Raw genomic sequence first — 15,756 nt, forward strand, 5'->3', positions numbered from 1 at the left:
GAGCACTTGGCTGGCCTGCATGAGGTCCTGGTTTCAATCCCAGAGACAAGTACCAGAGATAAAATAGCATCTAGGCTATGGAAGGCATTCAGTGGATTAGGAAGGGGAGAAGGAAAGAGAGAGTTGGGGAAGAGGGAAGGAAGAGGGGAGAAGGGAAGAGGGAGGGGGAAAGAAAGGGCAAGGAGGCACCCAATAAATATATCTGGCTCTATTGTAAAGAGTCAATACATGAAGCATGAGTCCTCTTTCATATATCTATACCTCTTTCCATCTCTGATCTCCATGAATTGCCACATCTATTTCAAAATTCCAATAGAGTTGAAAGCCTTATCATATATTCCTGGTTTGCTGGGGACGTCCAAAGCTTTCTAATAAGGAACTAAACATATCTCCCTCATAACCATCTGTACCAGGTAATTAAAGAACAAAAACAACAACAAAACCAAGACAATCAAGAAAAAGTATCTGATTTAAAAAAAAAAAAAAACGAAATGAAAATGCTTGGCTGCTTTTAGTCAAATCCCATATAAACAGAAAAGTGGGCTGTGAAGGAGGATTTGGCCCCTCCTGGGTGAACTTACTCTTAACCTGCTAAGAAGGTCTAGCAGATGGACAGCTGGGGAGACCAGGACCAAAGACAGGAAGAAAAGAAGATAGGCAATAATCTCCTTTACACAGACTTCCAGACATAAGTGATGCCGTTTGATAAAAAGGGGCCTCAGTAGTTTGGGAAAACTGTGAGATCAGCCTAAGGCAGTTCCGATCTTGACAAAGCACTTTTACATTTTGCCAAGATATTCAAAACTGTGCCTGTGTAGACATAACTTGGTGGTCAAGTTGTCATATGCTCAAAGGAAGTGCAGAATCTGGAGGAGATAACTAAAACTGTCAAATCCTTAAGCCTATTCAGAAAATGAGCAGCACTCTCAGTAACAATATGTTATAGTCCCAATCTAAAAACATGGGCATGGTCAGGAAAACAGGAGCTTCTTATTTATTTAGCATGATCTTCTACTCTGAACTCACTGGCCGCAAATGATTATTAGGATGGCCATAATCTAATAGAATGCTGGAAATAAAACAATTCTGTTGTTTATTTATGGGGTTGTCTTAAGTACCTAATGTTTTTTAAGTGAGCACACACTCTTCCCTGCCTCATATTTTCTTGACCCATTTAGCTGAGGATGTCTACAATATTAGCACAATTTCATATCATATCGGCACAGCTTAGTAACTGTTAGGTCCCTCAGCTGGCTCCAGTGCAAAAGACATAAAATGAGCCTTGCCATCTCCCCATGCTGTACCGCCATCTGGTGGCAGAATAAACAACTGCAGACTGTAAAGTACAGGGGGAAAAAACTTGTCTTTTGCTAGTTTATTTCCACAACGGTTTCCTTTGTTTCCATATACTTATCAGACATTGAATATATTGAATTTATATTTTATTCATGTTCAAACCACATTTCTATTGAAGTTAATGAGCTGGCTTACAGCTTACATAAAGCTGTTGGTTTATTAGCTCATTTAAAAAAAATAAACACGATTCCTAAGTGCCTACTATGTGCCAAGTACTAGAGTACACAAGGGAAAGCAAAGAGAGACAGGCATAGTTCCTGCTATCTAGGAGCTGGATATGGTTCAAAAGGGAGAAAGGGGAGTTATTGGGCACAGCCAGCAAGACTCTCAGGTGTAGACTGTATCTCAGGTAGTACCAGGCACCGCATGTGCCCTCCAACACTGGTTGAAGAAATGCTGACCAAATGAATGAAGGCACTCAGATAGTACACCTTGCCCTGGCCCACACTTTGCAGTCAATGATGGACAACTTTTTTGGGAGGCAATTGTAGGGCTTGAACTCAAGGTATGGGCGCTGTTGAGATAAGAGTCTCACAAACTTTCCTGCCTGGGCTGGCTTATTCCGAGATCCTCAGATCTAGGATTATCAATGTGAGCTACTGATTGACACCTGGCCATTGATGATCCCATAGAAATATATTGCATACTGATGTAACAGCCATGTTACTTTATGTAAATTACGATGTTTGCATAATGATAAAAATCATCTAGCAAAGCAATTCTCAAAACATATCCCCATCGTACAGTGACACATGACATGTTAATAGTCTCACACTAATGTGCTTATTTAGAGAAGAGTTTTAGAACAACAGATACATGCATGTAACATGATGGCACTAGACGATAAATGCAAACTTTTCTTAGAAAAGTTATCTGACAAGGACATGTGTTTGTAAACTGCTAGTTTCTTGCTGCATAAATGCTAGTGATACAATACCTAGGTGCCTTGGGTGATGTTAATGTGTTTAAGGAACCCAGTCTTTCTCCATGCTTGGTTAACTATGCAAAATTAGATATGGTTTAGTTTCAAAGGGAAAGAAAAGATATACAAACCTTTCTTCTCTTGCTTGTCTTTGCTCCTCTCTTTTGTCTAAATACTCTCGGCTAGCAGAAATATGCAGAACACACAAACAGAGAAGGGAAATAATAGAATTAAGTGCTCAGGAAATTACTCAGAAATTACTAACAGGATATCACGAAGCCCTGCTATTGACTTGAAACACGAAATGAAAAACATTGCAGCTGAAATTTTCTTAAAGACTGTACTTAAAAGCAACAAACAGCAGATTTTCAATAAAACGTAGGATGATAGAAAAATATAACATTGGATTCTCTAAAAAAAACATTATTAAGCTGGGTGCCAGTGCTTATGCTATAATCCTAGCTACTCACAAGGCTGAGAGAGGATCCTAGTTTGAAGCCAGCCGGGGAGGAAAAGTCTGTAAGGCTTTAATCTACAACTAACCATCAAAAAGCCCAAAGTAGAGCTATGGCTTACATGGTGTAGCTCAAGCCTTAAGAAAAAAAGCTAAGGGACAGTGCCCAGGCTCTGAGTTCAAGTCCTAGTATTGGCACTAAAACAAACAAACAACAGCAACAAAACACCACTGCTAACTACTGTGGGGAATTCATGTAAGTGTAGAAATGATAGCGGCTCAAAAATACAAGGTGCCAATTACAGACAGGCAGTAACTTTTAGAGATGATGACTATGGGATTGGGCTCCAATAGTTCCTCCAAATTCACCTCAAGAATCCAGTCTAAGTGGGACTACATTCTCTAGGTATTTGGTGTTGCATTCCATAAGTTGGACATCCCTTTCTTCAGCCAGGTTCTTCCTTCATACCCATCCCACTTTTGCTTTCAAATGCCAGGACCCCTGGAAACACTTGTGTTCATTCTCCTTTGTTTATATCCATGAATGCTACCTAATTTAGTACAATTTTAATGCTTTTCTTTTTCTGTCAGTAAGATTGCGACTCAAATCTAAGTTTAAGACCATGTGATCAGATTAGCTTATGTTTGGCTTTATGTGATATCATTTTGAAGCAAACTGAATTCTGTATATTTAAAATATATTATGGCATATGTGTGAATAGTAAAAATTTATCAGAGTGAATTTCTTGCTATAATTTGCTCTACGTCCTTGTATTCTTTTGTTTTGTTTTGTTGGTTATAGAGCTTGAACTCAGGGCATGGGCACTATACGTGAACTCTTTTGTTCCAGTCTAGCACTGTACCAGTTTGAGCCGCAGTTCTACTTTCATTTTTTGAGTGGTTAATTGAAGATAAGAGTCTCATGGGGACTTTTCTTCCCTGGCTGACCATGAACCACAGCTTCCTCAGTAGCTAAGATTGTAGGCATGAGCCACTGGTGCCCTGCTAAGTCCTTGAATTCGTAAAAGTAAATCACATAAAAACAAACCTATGTAGTATTTCTCATAGTACTTCGTACTTCCCTAGAGACTCCAGATATCAAGGTTTTCTATACACTGAACTTTGCAATGTAATTTTACACTACCTATCCATGCACATGTAATGGGATATACAGAGCAAGTTTATCAGAAGGGTTACAGCAGGTTAGGATGAGGAAGAAAAATTCAAAAAGGGCTCAGATTTGTCATCATTTATATCTGTCCCCATTAGAAATAAAATTTCTTATAACCCAGGAAGCTCAAGACCCCATTCAACCAAAGCAACAACAGATAAGGAACAACATTTAGCTGCTTTACAAAAACAGTGTGAAGTAACATGGGAGTGAAGCAGTAACATGGATGAGAAGTGGGGCATTCCAGTAATACCAAAAGAGCACCACATAAATAAGCTTTTCCTATTTCTTTTACTAAATCTCTTCTTATTCACATTCTCAGAAATAGAACATCATGATAACTATTAGGCAATAGGCAGTTCCTATGAGCTGTTCTGATGATTAGCATCCTTTCTAGACAAAGGGTCATTTTTCCTAGAATTCTCTGTACTCTTAAATTACAAGTGAGAATCATTTGGAACCAAGAACAGATAGTAAGCAGTTAGAAACATAGCCTCTGAGGAGAGAGTGCCCATCCTACCTGTGTGTGTATGTGTCCATGGGGAGGGGTGTGGAGAAGGATAGGGGAAAAAAGCGGGGAGAGAGAGAGAGAGTCCTTTGGGACTCCAATGCCTTGAGGGCTAGATATGTTGGTGCTATTCCAAAATAACAATTCAAGTTTTATTTTGTTTCTAGATTGAACAATTTCTATTGTTCTATCTTCACATTTACTGGCTTTCCCCCCTATCATGTATATGCTGCAGTTCAGTGCATCTGGTGAATTTTTTTTTATTGTTTTAACTTTTCACTTCAATATATATTCCCATTTGATTCTACCATCTTCAGTTTTCTCTTCCCAAAGGCTCATCTTTTTGTTTCAGGTGTATGTACGCTTACTCCCAAAACACGTCTGGAATAGCTACCCTAAATTATTTGATAAATACATCGACATCATTTTAGGCATTTTTTGATTATCTTTTCCTTTTGAATTAAAATTGTATGATAAGCTAGTCAGTATTATAGTCCACGAATCTTCAATATCCTGCAATGAGATTGTAAATATTTAAGTTCTATAGAATCTTGATTTGTACCTTGTTTTAGCCAGTTAAATCAACTGGATTAGGTTCAAGCTGTGTCTGTGAGTTCAGACCTCCATGATTGATATGAATTCCACTAGTAGCTCAGCTTTCAACTACTTTTAGTACTAGTCAGGTCAGATTCTGTGTGCACCACCAAAGTGGTGGCCCTCTCTGGCTTTCTTGGTTTCTTTTCCTGGTCACCTAGCCATAAAGCTTGGGCTTTTGATCTACTGTATACTTTTGACAACTGCATTCCATTCAGGGCAGCTTATCAAGAAGATGACTGGTGCTCACAGGGCCAGTGCACTTTTGCTTAGGGGATGGGCTCTCTTTATCCTCTAGCTCTGCTACCACACGGTAGTTGTGGCAACATTGCTTGGAGACTAGAATAAAAGGTGGGAGGCAGGGGAACAGAAGATTTCTGTATTCCTTGATCCTTCGGATTTCTTCTGGCAATGCCTCAGAAAAAATAAGGCTTCTTTTTGGAACTTTTTAAGTCAACATTTGCTATGCTTTGAAGTGCTTTTTTAGTTCATCCCAGGTAATACTGGAGGTAAAAGATAGTGAGTGCTCACAGGCAGAGCTCGGTACTAAGCTCCTTCAAGGCACTTGCTTCCTCTTCCATTTCAATGCTCAGCGCTCTGGGTATTCTGTCTATGATTTATTCAGCAGTGATCCAACAGAAGAGATGGGATGGAACAGGCTGATTCCATTTCCCTCAAACTGATACCTTATTTTAAGAAGTTGAGCTAATACGTGAATTTTTCACATAGTTCAGTCAAATCCCCTACTGCTATTTGCTGATAAACTATGTGAATCGCCCAGAAAGCCATACATAAGAATTGCATTTTATCTGTTCCAAGGATTTCAAAAAAATTTTTAAACAGCTTCTTAAATGGTGCATCCAGGGCTGTTCTGGCAAATCAAGATGAGCCACAAGGTCTGATAGAAATGATGCTGTAGCCAGTTTGCCCACTCTCACAAAAGACAGGGTCACTATTCCACTAATAGACTAGGGATGTTGGCTTTAAGTTATCAGTGGCAGCTAAGCAATCTTATCATTCTCACATTTTAATGCCCTCTACAATTACAAATACTCTGCCTGGCTGCTGGGAGAATAAACCAAGTTATTTAATCTGTAAATTTACATTGACAATACCTTATATCCGGTCCTGATTTAACTAGGAGTAATAAATGGATGTATTATTTGTCAAAGAAACAAGAGGTAGAGGTGGGATGAAACATGAAAAAAAAATGTAAAAACTATAGGAGAGAGGGCTGGGAAGATGGAGGAGAAGGTATAGAAAATTAGGAGAGGAAAGAAAAAGTATATGAGAATAGACCTGGCAAATGCTTTGCACTCCATAATGAGCAAAGCATGAGACATGGGAAAGAGAGGGGAGGAGGACAGTCTAGGGAATGAGAAAAGTGAACTGGTGGAAAGAGAAGCAGAGAAAAACTGGATTCAATGGAAAAAGACATGTTAAAACATGGAATCTCTAACGGGCCACAATCTGGACAGAGACTTAGAGATCAGAGGACAAAGGGCTAAGAAAGATGAACATAATGACCATCCTCACATGGAAAAAAGGACTATTATTTACACACACACACACACACACACACACACACACACACACACACACACACACACACACACACACACACACACACAATTACTACAGGAAGTAAAAACCAAACTAGAAAAGTGGGAAAAACAGGTTCTTTGAGGTGTCCAAGAGGTAATGAATAAAACATGAGGACCTTTAGGGAGAAATGACAAATTATGTTAAGATAATTAGACGTTCTATCTTCAGGAAGGCCTGTGTAAGACCGTAATGGAGGACCCAAGAACACACAAGTCCCTAATTGTATTTAGTTGTCTGTGCTTCCTGTCCTATGCTTAGAGAAAGGCCAAACCAACCAAGATTCAGCCTGTTGCAAGTTAACCTTATATTTCCTTAAAAATGCAGGCAGCATTAGAAGCAAAGACAGCAGTTCTCAACCTTGACAACAGTATTAATCATACGGGTAAAGTAACATGCTTTATATTTTAACTCACAGTTTAAACCTTAAAATCCTTACTTGAATTTGTTTCTTTCTTCCCGTTCTATTCTCTGCAGCCTCTCTTCTCTCTCCTGTCGCCGTCTCTCTCTCTCTGCCGCCAGTGACTCTTGATGCTGCCTAAAAGATGATGTGAGAAGACCACTTGATGCCGACCTGAAGATACAACAAGTCAATGATTTAGTTGCATGGTCTGCAATTGTCACTACTAAAGTAGGAATCAGCCTGAGCTTAAAAAAACCTATCAATGGTCTGAAAAGTGAAGACAAAGAGGCTTCCTTCTTTATCAAGAAGTATCCAAGATTCATTATTGTTAGTTTTCTTGATAATGGCCATTCTAACTGGGGTGAGATAGAATTTCAATGTTGCATTGGTTTGACTTTCTTTTATGGCCAGAGCTATTGAACATTTCATACATGTCCATTGGCCATTCTTACTTCTTCCTCTGAGAAGTCTCTCTTTAAATCTTTAGCCCATTTATTTATTGGGTTGTTGAGTTTTTGAGGGTTTAATTTTGGGGAATTTAATTTTTTGCTCTCTAAGAATACTTTAGATATGAGGCTCTTGTGTGATATATAGCTGGTAAAAATCTCCCATTCTGTGGGCTTTCTATATATCTTGTTAGCTATTTCCTTTGTTGCATAGAAGCTCTTCAGTTTGATGCAATCCCATTTACCTAGTCTTTTTACTACACTGATGGTGGGAATGTAAACTTGTTCACCCACTCTGAAAAGCAGTATGGAGATTTCTCAAAAGATTAACAAGAGCTATCTCATGACTCAGCAATCCCACTCCTATTTATCCAACAGAACACAAACAACAGCACACTAAAGTGACCAGCACAACATTATTTACCATAGCCAAGATATGGAATCAACCCAGATGCTCCTCAGTGGATGAATGGATCAAGAAAACGTGGCATATATTCTCAATGGAATTCTATTTTGTAAGGAAATGGAAAGACTTGGGAAAAGTTATATTAAGTGAAGTAAGCCAGATCCAGAGAGACATAAGTTGCATGTTTTCCCTCATTTGTAATAGCTAGAATGTGCCTATAAAGCTACAAGTAAACACACTGAGTAAATGTATAATATATATATATATATATATATATATATATATGTTGAGAAATGATAAATTTCATAGCACTAGACATTGAACACATTCAGGCCAAAAGAAGATATGCATAGAAGTGGATCACAACAGCTCAATAGCTATGTGCATATGATTATATAAAATAATATTTTATGAAATAAACTACAAACTTTTTTGGATTGCTGTTGTTGCTGTTTTTGTTTACTTTTCCTTTTATCTTGTTTGTTAGTTTGTCTTTGGGATGGTAAGGGATCACAGAAAAGGTGGAACAAAGGGTGAACAAATACAACAGTGGCACTCATTAGACACTATATATAAAATAAACTGTACATCTTGTGGGGGATAGGAGGGAAAACTGGAAGAGGGGGAGGGAAGGGGAAAGACATAATTCAAAAAGAATGGTACTGATTATCTGATTCATGTAACTGTAACCCCTTATGTATCACTTCTACAATAACAATATTTTTTAAATCTCACATATATAAAAAAAGAAGTATCCAAGAACATGCCACATGCTCAAGGACAGTTCTTGGCTCCTGGTGTCATCACATACATTATCTGGACTGCTTGTTAAGATGGGACAATGGGGAAGGCCACGGGAGTGAAGGTGTCCATGAAAAACCATGGACATGGAGCCACAGGAAATGTGAAATCAGAGAATGTGTGAAGGGAAAATTTAGTAACTACGTGAAAAATGTAAAAGGGGACTCGCTGGGAGTCTGCTAGGTCTTGAGGGAATAATAAAATCCATCACAGAAAATTGTTGCTTTTACCCACAGCAGGTAAGCACCCAATGCAAAGATACATATATTTTAAGATACATATTTTTTCAATTTACATATTCAAGGATAGAGTGTGGGCAAAATCTTACTTCAATTCAGTGACAATAAACCTGCATGATGGGTAATACAAAGTTTCTTACTGCCAGAGACTCTACCATAAGCTGTTCTCACTAGAAAACCCGAGGCACCTTTGGCTGTCAGAGGTGGCAAGGGACGTGGAGGAAACATCCCACTATTCCTGTGATGCTATGTTCCAGAACTACTGTACCAGTCCTGGACACTTAGGCAGAGACAGAACTGATTTTTTTCTTCTGAAAGAAGTCTAGATCATGCTGTATAACTTGTATCTTCTTTAATCTGCTGCTATTTTGTGAGGTTTGTTTGTTTTTTTGGTTGTTTTTTGGTCAGTTGTGGGGCTTGAACTCCAAGCCTAGGCACTGTCCCTCAGCTCTTCAGCTCAAGGCCAGCTCTCTACCACTTGGGCCACAGGGAGACCTCTAGTTTTCTGGTGGTTAATTGGAGATAAGAGTCTCATGGACATTCCTGCCCAGACTGGCTTTGAACCATGATCCCCAGATCTCAGCCTCTTGAGTAGCTTGTGAGTTTCTTAATGTGACATGCAGACAGCATAAGGGGGTTTATAATGTTGCATACTGACTGGTAGAAATCAAGAATATACTTATTTAATACATTTTGTCCCACAAATTAATGACACACCCCAAATCAGAGATGATGCTCCTTATAAAATACACAAAGATAATTTAAAAAGTGGCCATTAATTCTGAATGAATGCCAAGAATTGGCTTTATATCAGCTACTTTCTTAATCACAAAGCAATTAAGTTAAAAATAAATAAGAATGAGATAAGAATGAAGAATCCATATAATTATACATTTTAATGTATTTCTGAATAAATCAGATAGTAGTACAGAACTGGAAAACAGTCAAAGAGCATATAAGGCTAGAAGCTATATATCAAGTTTTACAGGATGATTCTAACATACTAATTAGAAGGAAATGTATTACTTATTTATATGAGAAAAGATACAGTAGAATATATAGAGAATATCAACAAAACTAAAAAGTAGTTTACAATTCAAAAATTAGTCAGTACACAATGAATAGCCCTTTTCCATACCAAAGACATACATATAAAATCCTAGATAGTTTAGGAGAAAAATGTAAAAGAAAAACTTTCCAACTTTTAGAACTCAGAGTTCCAAATTATTTTGTTTCAGGTCAAAAAGGGCAACTATAAAGGAGAGACTTGATAAATGTGCCTTATTGAATTTAAATTTTTTGTATAGCTAGGAAGACTATATAAATTAATAATAAAGAAAAGTAATGACTTTTGAGAAGCTACTTATAACTTGACAACTACAAAGAATTAGTATATAGAATATAAAAAAGAATAGTTGCAGATCAGTATGTGAAAGACTTCCCAGTGGAAAAATAAGTCAAGGATAATGGGCATTTCATTGAAGAAGTTAACTAACCAATAAACATATGGTGTTTATTTTCACTGAAAATCAAAGAAAGAGAATGCAAGCCAAACCAACAGTGAAATTCAAGATCCATCTTCTTGAATGTCCCTAACAGATCCTTACAGCAAGTAGAGAGAATTAGAGGACTATATGAGCAAATCTGCCCTACCCTTACAATGGGCAACAATTACAACATTCCTAAGCTAAATTTCTCTAGGTTTCTGCTACTATATGATCAGCATGTTGAAGTATAGACCCTGGTCCTATAAATCCTGTTACTGGAAACTTTTCCAAGCATAATACAAATGCTGGACTGCATTTACCATCCATACACAGAGGAAGAACTCTCAAAATATCACTGAAAAACAGAATGCCAAATTTCAAGCTAGTAAAACAAATGATTTTCTTTATAATTGCTTGTTAATATTTTTGTGTTTTATATTAAGTTCTTCAGAAAAATGCCCACAATCCTTGTAATTTGTCACAATGGTTATGTTTTCTGGTTTGGGGACTAGCTATCACATAAAGAGAATGAGAAAAAGACTTGAAATGTGAAAACTTCCGTGCCTGGTCATTTAATTTCTCTGAGCCACATTAAATTGTTTGGAAAATGGGGTTAATCACACTTCCAATTTATGAGGCTTAAATGAGAGTGTATGTATGGATTATCTTAAACAGCATTTGGGCCTATGGTAGGAATTCAATACATATCTGTTTTTTTCTTTTCTGGTTATTGAAATAACGTTGGCTTTACTTTTAATTGAAATTTTATTGTAAAGATGATGTACAGAGGGGTTACAGTTACATAAGTAGGGTAATGAGTAAATTTCCTTTTTTATGATGTTACTCCCTTCTTCATTTTCTCCCACCTTTTCCCCTTCTGACCCCCTTCCCCACCTTAAGTAGTGTAGTTCATTTCCAACATAGTGTCTGTTAAGTATCACTGCTGAATTGGTTCACCTTTTGTCTTATCCTTTCTGTGATTCCCTTTCCCCTCCCCAAATCAGATAAACTTATATACAAGACAAAAGGGACAGAAATCCAAAACAATAACAGAAGGGAACAAACAAAAAAGAAATTAAAAGAACTACAAACTCAATTAAAACTTCTTGTTTCCATTTCTTGGTCTCATTTCGATGAGCATCTACACTGGGAATCTAAAAATCTGCAGGAGTTGGGGATGTAAAGAGGGCTGTACTGCAGTCCCTCAGATCAGGTCCAGGGAACAACACTGACAATTTCCAGCTGGCAGGCTCCAGTGGCTAGGGTTCAGTCTGATCTCCCAGCATGGGTATCGCTGGGGTAGTCATCAGAAGAGAGTGTGACCCCAGAATGCAACTGGAAAGCTAAAATCATCTGAAGATACCTTGATGGTAGGTATAACTAAGTGAAGCCATACAGAACTGATGAGAGAGAGAGGCCAGAGAGGGAGAGTTTATAAGAGAGCAGTTGATGTGTTCTGAGCAGCAGAATCGACTATATTTAGCGTTTGCCTTATAAAGTCTCAAAGTCACCTGCCGAATCCCATCTGATGAAAGCCTCCTTCTTTGTGACATCTGGAACAGGAGGCCTGTTTGGATGGGGCATGACTGGTAAGAGTAGTTCATGTTTATATAGATGGTAATATGTTTCAGTTATGTTATATATAGCAACACCTTTAATCCACACAGTTACTGGAACTAAGTTCTCTATTGTCCTTTCCTTTAGTGATACAGAAACTGAGGCACAGAGAAGTTACACTGACAATTTACCAGCACTAGGCTTTAAAACTAGAGCCCATGTTGACTAAAATCCCTATAGCCCTTCTCCATAACACTGGTACTTGGCAAAATAGCAACTCTACGGCTCTTCTGACAATACACATAACACCACAATATTTTACCATTTCATTTCTTCCCTAACGAAAACCACCACCTCAAATTGTCTTATGTTTCCATGTTGTAATATTTTGGATTTTTTTTTCTGGTACTGGGGCTTGAAGTCAGGCCCTGGGCACTGTCATTTTGCTTTTTTGCTAAAAGCTCATGTTCTACCACTTGAACCACACCTCCACTTGGAGAGAGAGAGAGAGAGAGAGAGAGAGAGGGAGAGAGGGAGAGAGAGAGAGAGAGAGAGAGAGAGAGAGAGAGTGTGAGATGGTGGTGATGGTGGTTAAATTGGAGATAAAAGTCTAACAGAATTTCCTGCAGGGTTTGAGCCACAATCCTTAGATCTCCTGTTCAAGGCTGTTACTATGCCACTTGAATCACAAATCAACTTCCAGGCTTTTGCTCTTAGATTTGTCTGCCCGTGTTGCCTTCCAAATGTGATCCTCAGATTTCAGCCTCCTGAGTACCTAGAATTACAGTGACCAGCATTCAGCTTCTGTCTTTTCTAATTTAGAGCCTCATACTTGCTAGGAAAGCCCTTGAGCCACATTCCCAGTCCTTTCATAGTTTTTCAGATAGAGTCTTACAAACTGTGTCTAGGCTGGCCTTGACACCCGACTTCCATCTGCCAAGTACCTGAAATTATAGGTGTTCTCCACCATGCCTGGCCCTATTTTCTCTCTTGACAGCCTATGCTTTGGGATCACATCTTATTTCCTCATTTACCTCTCTACCTTGTTACGCAGAAGAGACTCATGACCTCATGAAAATCAATTAACTACTGAATAGAACACACAAAGTGAGAATAATTGTCTATGCCATTTGCTGCTTCCATATCCCCAGGATGACCAACAGAGAAGGTGCTTTCGCTAAGGCTCTATTACCTGACAACAGCTGACTGAACAAAGGGGTTTTCTTCCACAAAGGCAGGCTGTACAGAAGTTCCCAGTGCATCTGAGGCTAGGCATCAGAAGTTCTCCATGCAGAAGGCTGAGCTAACCACAGACATATACCCTGACTATCAACTGAGAGAGGGGCAGAAGGAATATTCAATGGGGAGAAACAGAACCCCCTGATTGTTGGTGGAGGAAGCCCTGTGTGCCCCTGTATGAGATAACATTGAGAGAGTCTAAAATAGAGAATGATCCAAGTTAGGTGCAGAAAAATGTTGATGCTGAATGAACTAAGGTTGATGGAAGGAGGAAGCAAAAGGACAGAATGGAAAAAAAACCACGTGTAGAGAGACTAAGAACTATTAAAGGCTGGCTACAGAGAATGGAGCACAGGATTTTGACTGCTAAGGACATCTTGATGACCTTGGTGGGCTTGGAGGCTTATATACCCTTCCTAGGATATGCAGGGGGTCAGTCCTGTAGCAGATAGTGTACTGACAGCCATGAAAGCTCTTACCTTGTGTCTTTCCAGTGACCTGAGCTCAAAGGGACCTCACTGATCCATAAGAAAGGAGATGAGGATAACCAAAAACATTGTATTGGCATTACACATCCCTACAAGGAGCAGCAAATCTCAGGTTCTTTTTTAAGCTGTTACTGGAGAGGCAAAAGCACAAATGCATCGTGCAGTATTGTGGCACATCTTTCTCTCCTCTCTGCATGAGTTTACAGGACATAGATTTTACCTTTAAAGGGCATGTGCTTTCTCAGGCAGCTCAATGGTGTGTTTTCCTGTGAAGTCTCAGAACAGCACTGACGGGCTATGCTCATTTTCTCAGTTATTGTTCCTTGGTTCATGTTTTCCTAACCAAATGGTAAGAGCTTTCCAAAACCCATCTTGCTTGGACTTTGGTGCCTTCTTCTGGGGAATGTTCAGTGTTGCCAAGGACTTAGAAAACTTACTCCGTGGTAATGAACAATTAGGAATATTTACCTTAGGCTATTCTATTCTCTCCATCAGGCCCCTCCCTTAACTTTTGTTTATGTGAAGGGGAGAGGTAAACTCAAATGGCTTACATTGTTTTTCTTCATAGGAATTTTACATTACTTCCATTATATTAACTTGAGTAATAAAAGGGTTAGTTCCAGAAAGATCGAAAATTATATACCTGATAATGAGATGGTTTCTTATATTTAGAAATAAACAGTTTCATCTGTTCCCTCACACAGTGAGGTTTTTAAATACATAAACAACAAGCTCTCCTTTTTTTTTTTTCTTCTAAGACTTCCCTGACTTTTAAAATGGAAAAGTGAGCTGCCAGAAAAGCAACCAAAGACAACCAGTCCAATCTTGACCTTGAGTGGTTTGGAATGTCTCTTGGCTCTTTTAAGACCAACCCCACTGCCCAGGCTGAGCAAATAAGACAGAGATGACTTGACCAAGAGTGGAGGAGGAGATTTTTCTGTCAACAACGATCTCTCATTTTTGATGATGGGTTGATATTGTGTTGATCTAATAATCTGAAAATAGACTAAACATAAAATGGGAAGTCTTTGTAAAGATAAGGCTAAGACAAATAGGAAAGATGAAAACATTAGTTTTGCCTTTTAAAACACTTGAGAACCATTCAAAGTATAATTCAAGCCTGCCAGCTAGCCTGCAATTTTTTTAAGCAACTGATAACTTTAAATGCAACAGTCAGCAGGTCATTCTTGTTTATTGCACAATAAATATTTCAGGAGTAGACAATATTTTATTAAAAAAAAAAACAACAGACTCTAAATGTGTCAGCTATTCCCTTTAAAAAAAAAAACTGTTTATCAGCCCTTTGGTCTAGGATGAACATGTGACTTGCTTTGGCCAATGTAGTCATCAGAAATCTGGTTCAATATAAGCAGAGACTTACAAAATGTTTGCACACGGAGGTTGGAGGTTCCCTCACTTCTTGTCCCTGGGAGCTCAACAAGTACCACCATGTGAACAAAAGTGGGCTAGGTGGCTGGGAAGGTGGCTCAGTGGTAGAGCACTTGCCTTGCATGCATGAGGCCCTGGGTTTGATTCCTTAGCACCACATAAGCAAAAAGAACAAAAAAAAGCCGGAAGTGGTGCTGTGGCTCAAGTGGTAGAGCGCTAGCCTTCAGCTGAAGAGCTAAGGGACAGTGCCCAGGCCCAGAGTTCAGGCCCCAGGATGGGAACCCCCCCCACCAAAAAAAAGTGGGCTAGGTGATGATTCACATATGCCCAGTTGCTCTATCAACTCAGCCAATAGCCAGACAATTGCTAGACCTTGATACAGTAAGGCAATCAATGACCCGCTGACCCCCCAGCCACTAAGTAAACCAAACTAAAACCAGACTATACTCAAGGTGAGCCTGGCCAAAATTACCAATGAACAGAAGCATGAAGTAAACACATGGTTGTTTTAAGCCACTAAATAGTTCATGGTTTCTTATAAAGTCAAAAGCCAAAACAGGATGGGAACATTTTTTCTCTTTTTATGTCAGAAGCAGCTGGCACTTTTTTTGGTGGCCTACATCTGAAATACAGGAGCAAGTAAAATCATCTGAGACTCTGACCTACTAACCTTTCCTCTCACTGTCCCCCAAAT

General features: G+C 38.8%; 1 protein-coding gene across 7 annotated transcripts in view; it reads right to left on the reverse strand.

The window, feature by feature from the left end:
* Fhod3 (formin homology 2 domain containing 3) overlaps positions 1 to 15,756 on the reverse strand; it is a 430,675-nt gene that overhangs the window by 82,711 nt on the left and 332,208 nt on the right. For 5 of the 7 annotated variants that reach the window (XM_070029306.1, XM_070029303.1, XM_070029307.1 and 2 more), the window contains 2 exons: positions 7,047 to 7,181; positions 2,410 to 2,460 (listed from right to left, as the gene is read on the reverse strand). In XM_070029306.1, the coding sequence (XP_069885407.1) occupies positions 2,410 to 2,460; positions 7,047 to 7,181 (186 nt within the window). The remainder of the gene's footprint in view (positions 1 to 2,409; positions 2,461 to 7,046; positions 7,182 to 15,756) is intronic. The other 2 variants (XM_070029308.1, XM_070029310.1) reach the window with 1 other exon arrangement.

Source organism: Dipodomys merriami, unplaced genomic scaffold (genome assembly GCF_024711535.1).
Source record: "Dipodomys merriami isolate MVZ:Mamm:240054 unplaced genomic scaffold, mDipMer1.0.p SCAF_2, whole genome shotgun sequence".
NCBI classification, from domain to species: Eukaryota; Metazoa; Chordata; class Mammalia; order Rodentia; family Heteromyidae; genus Dipodomys; species Dipodomys merriami.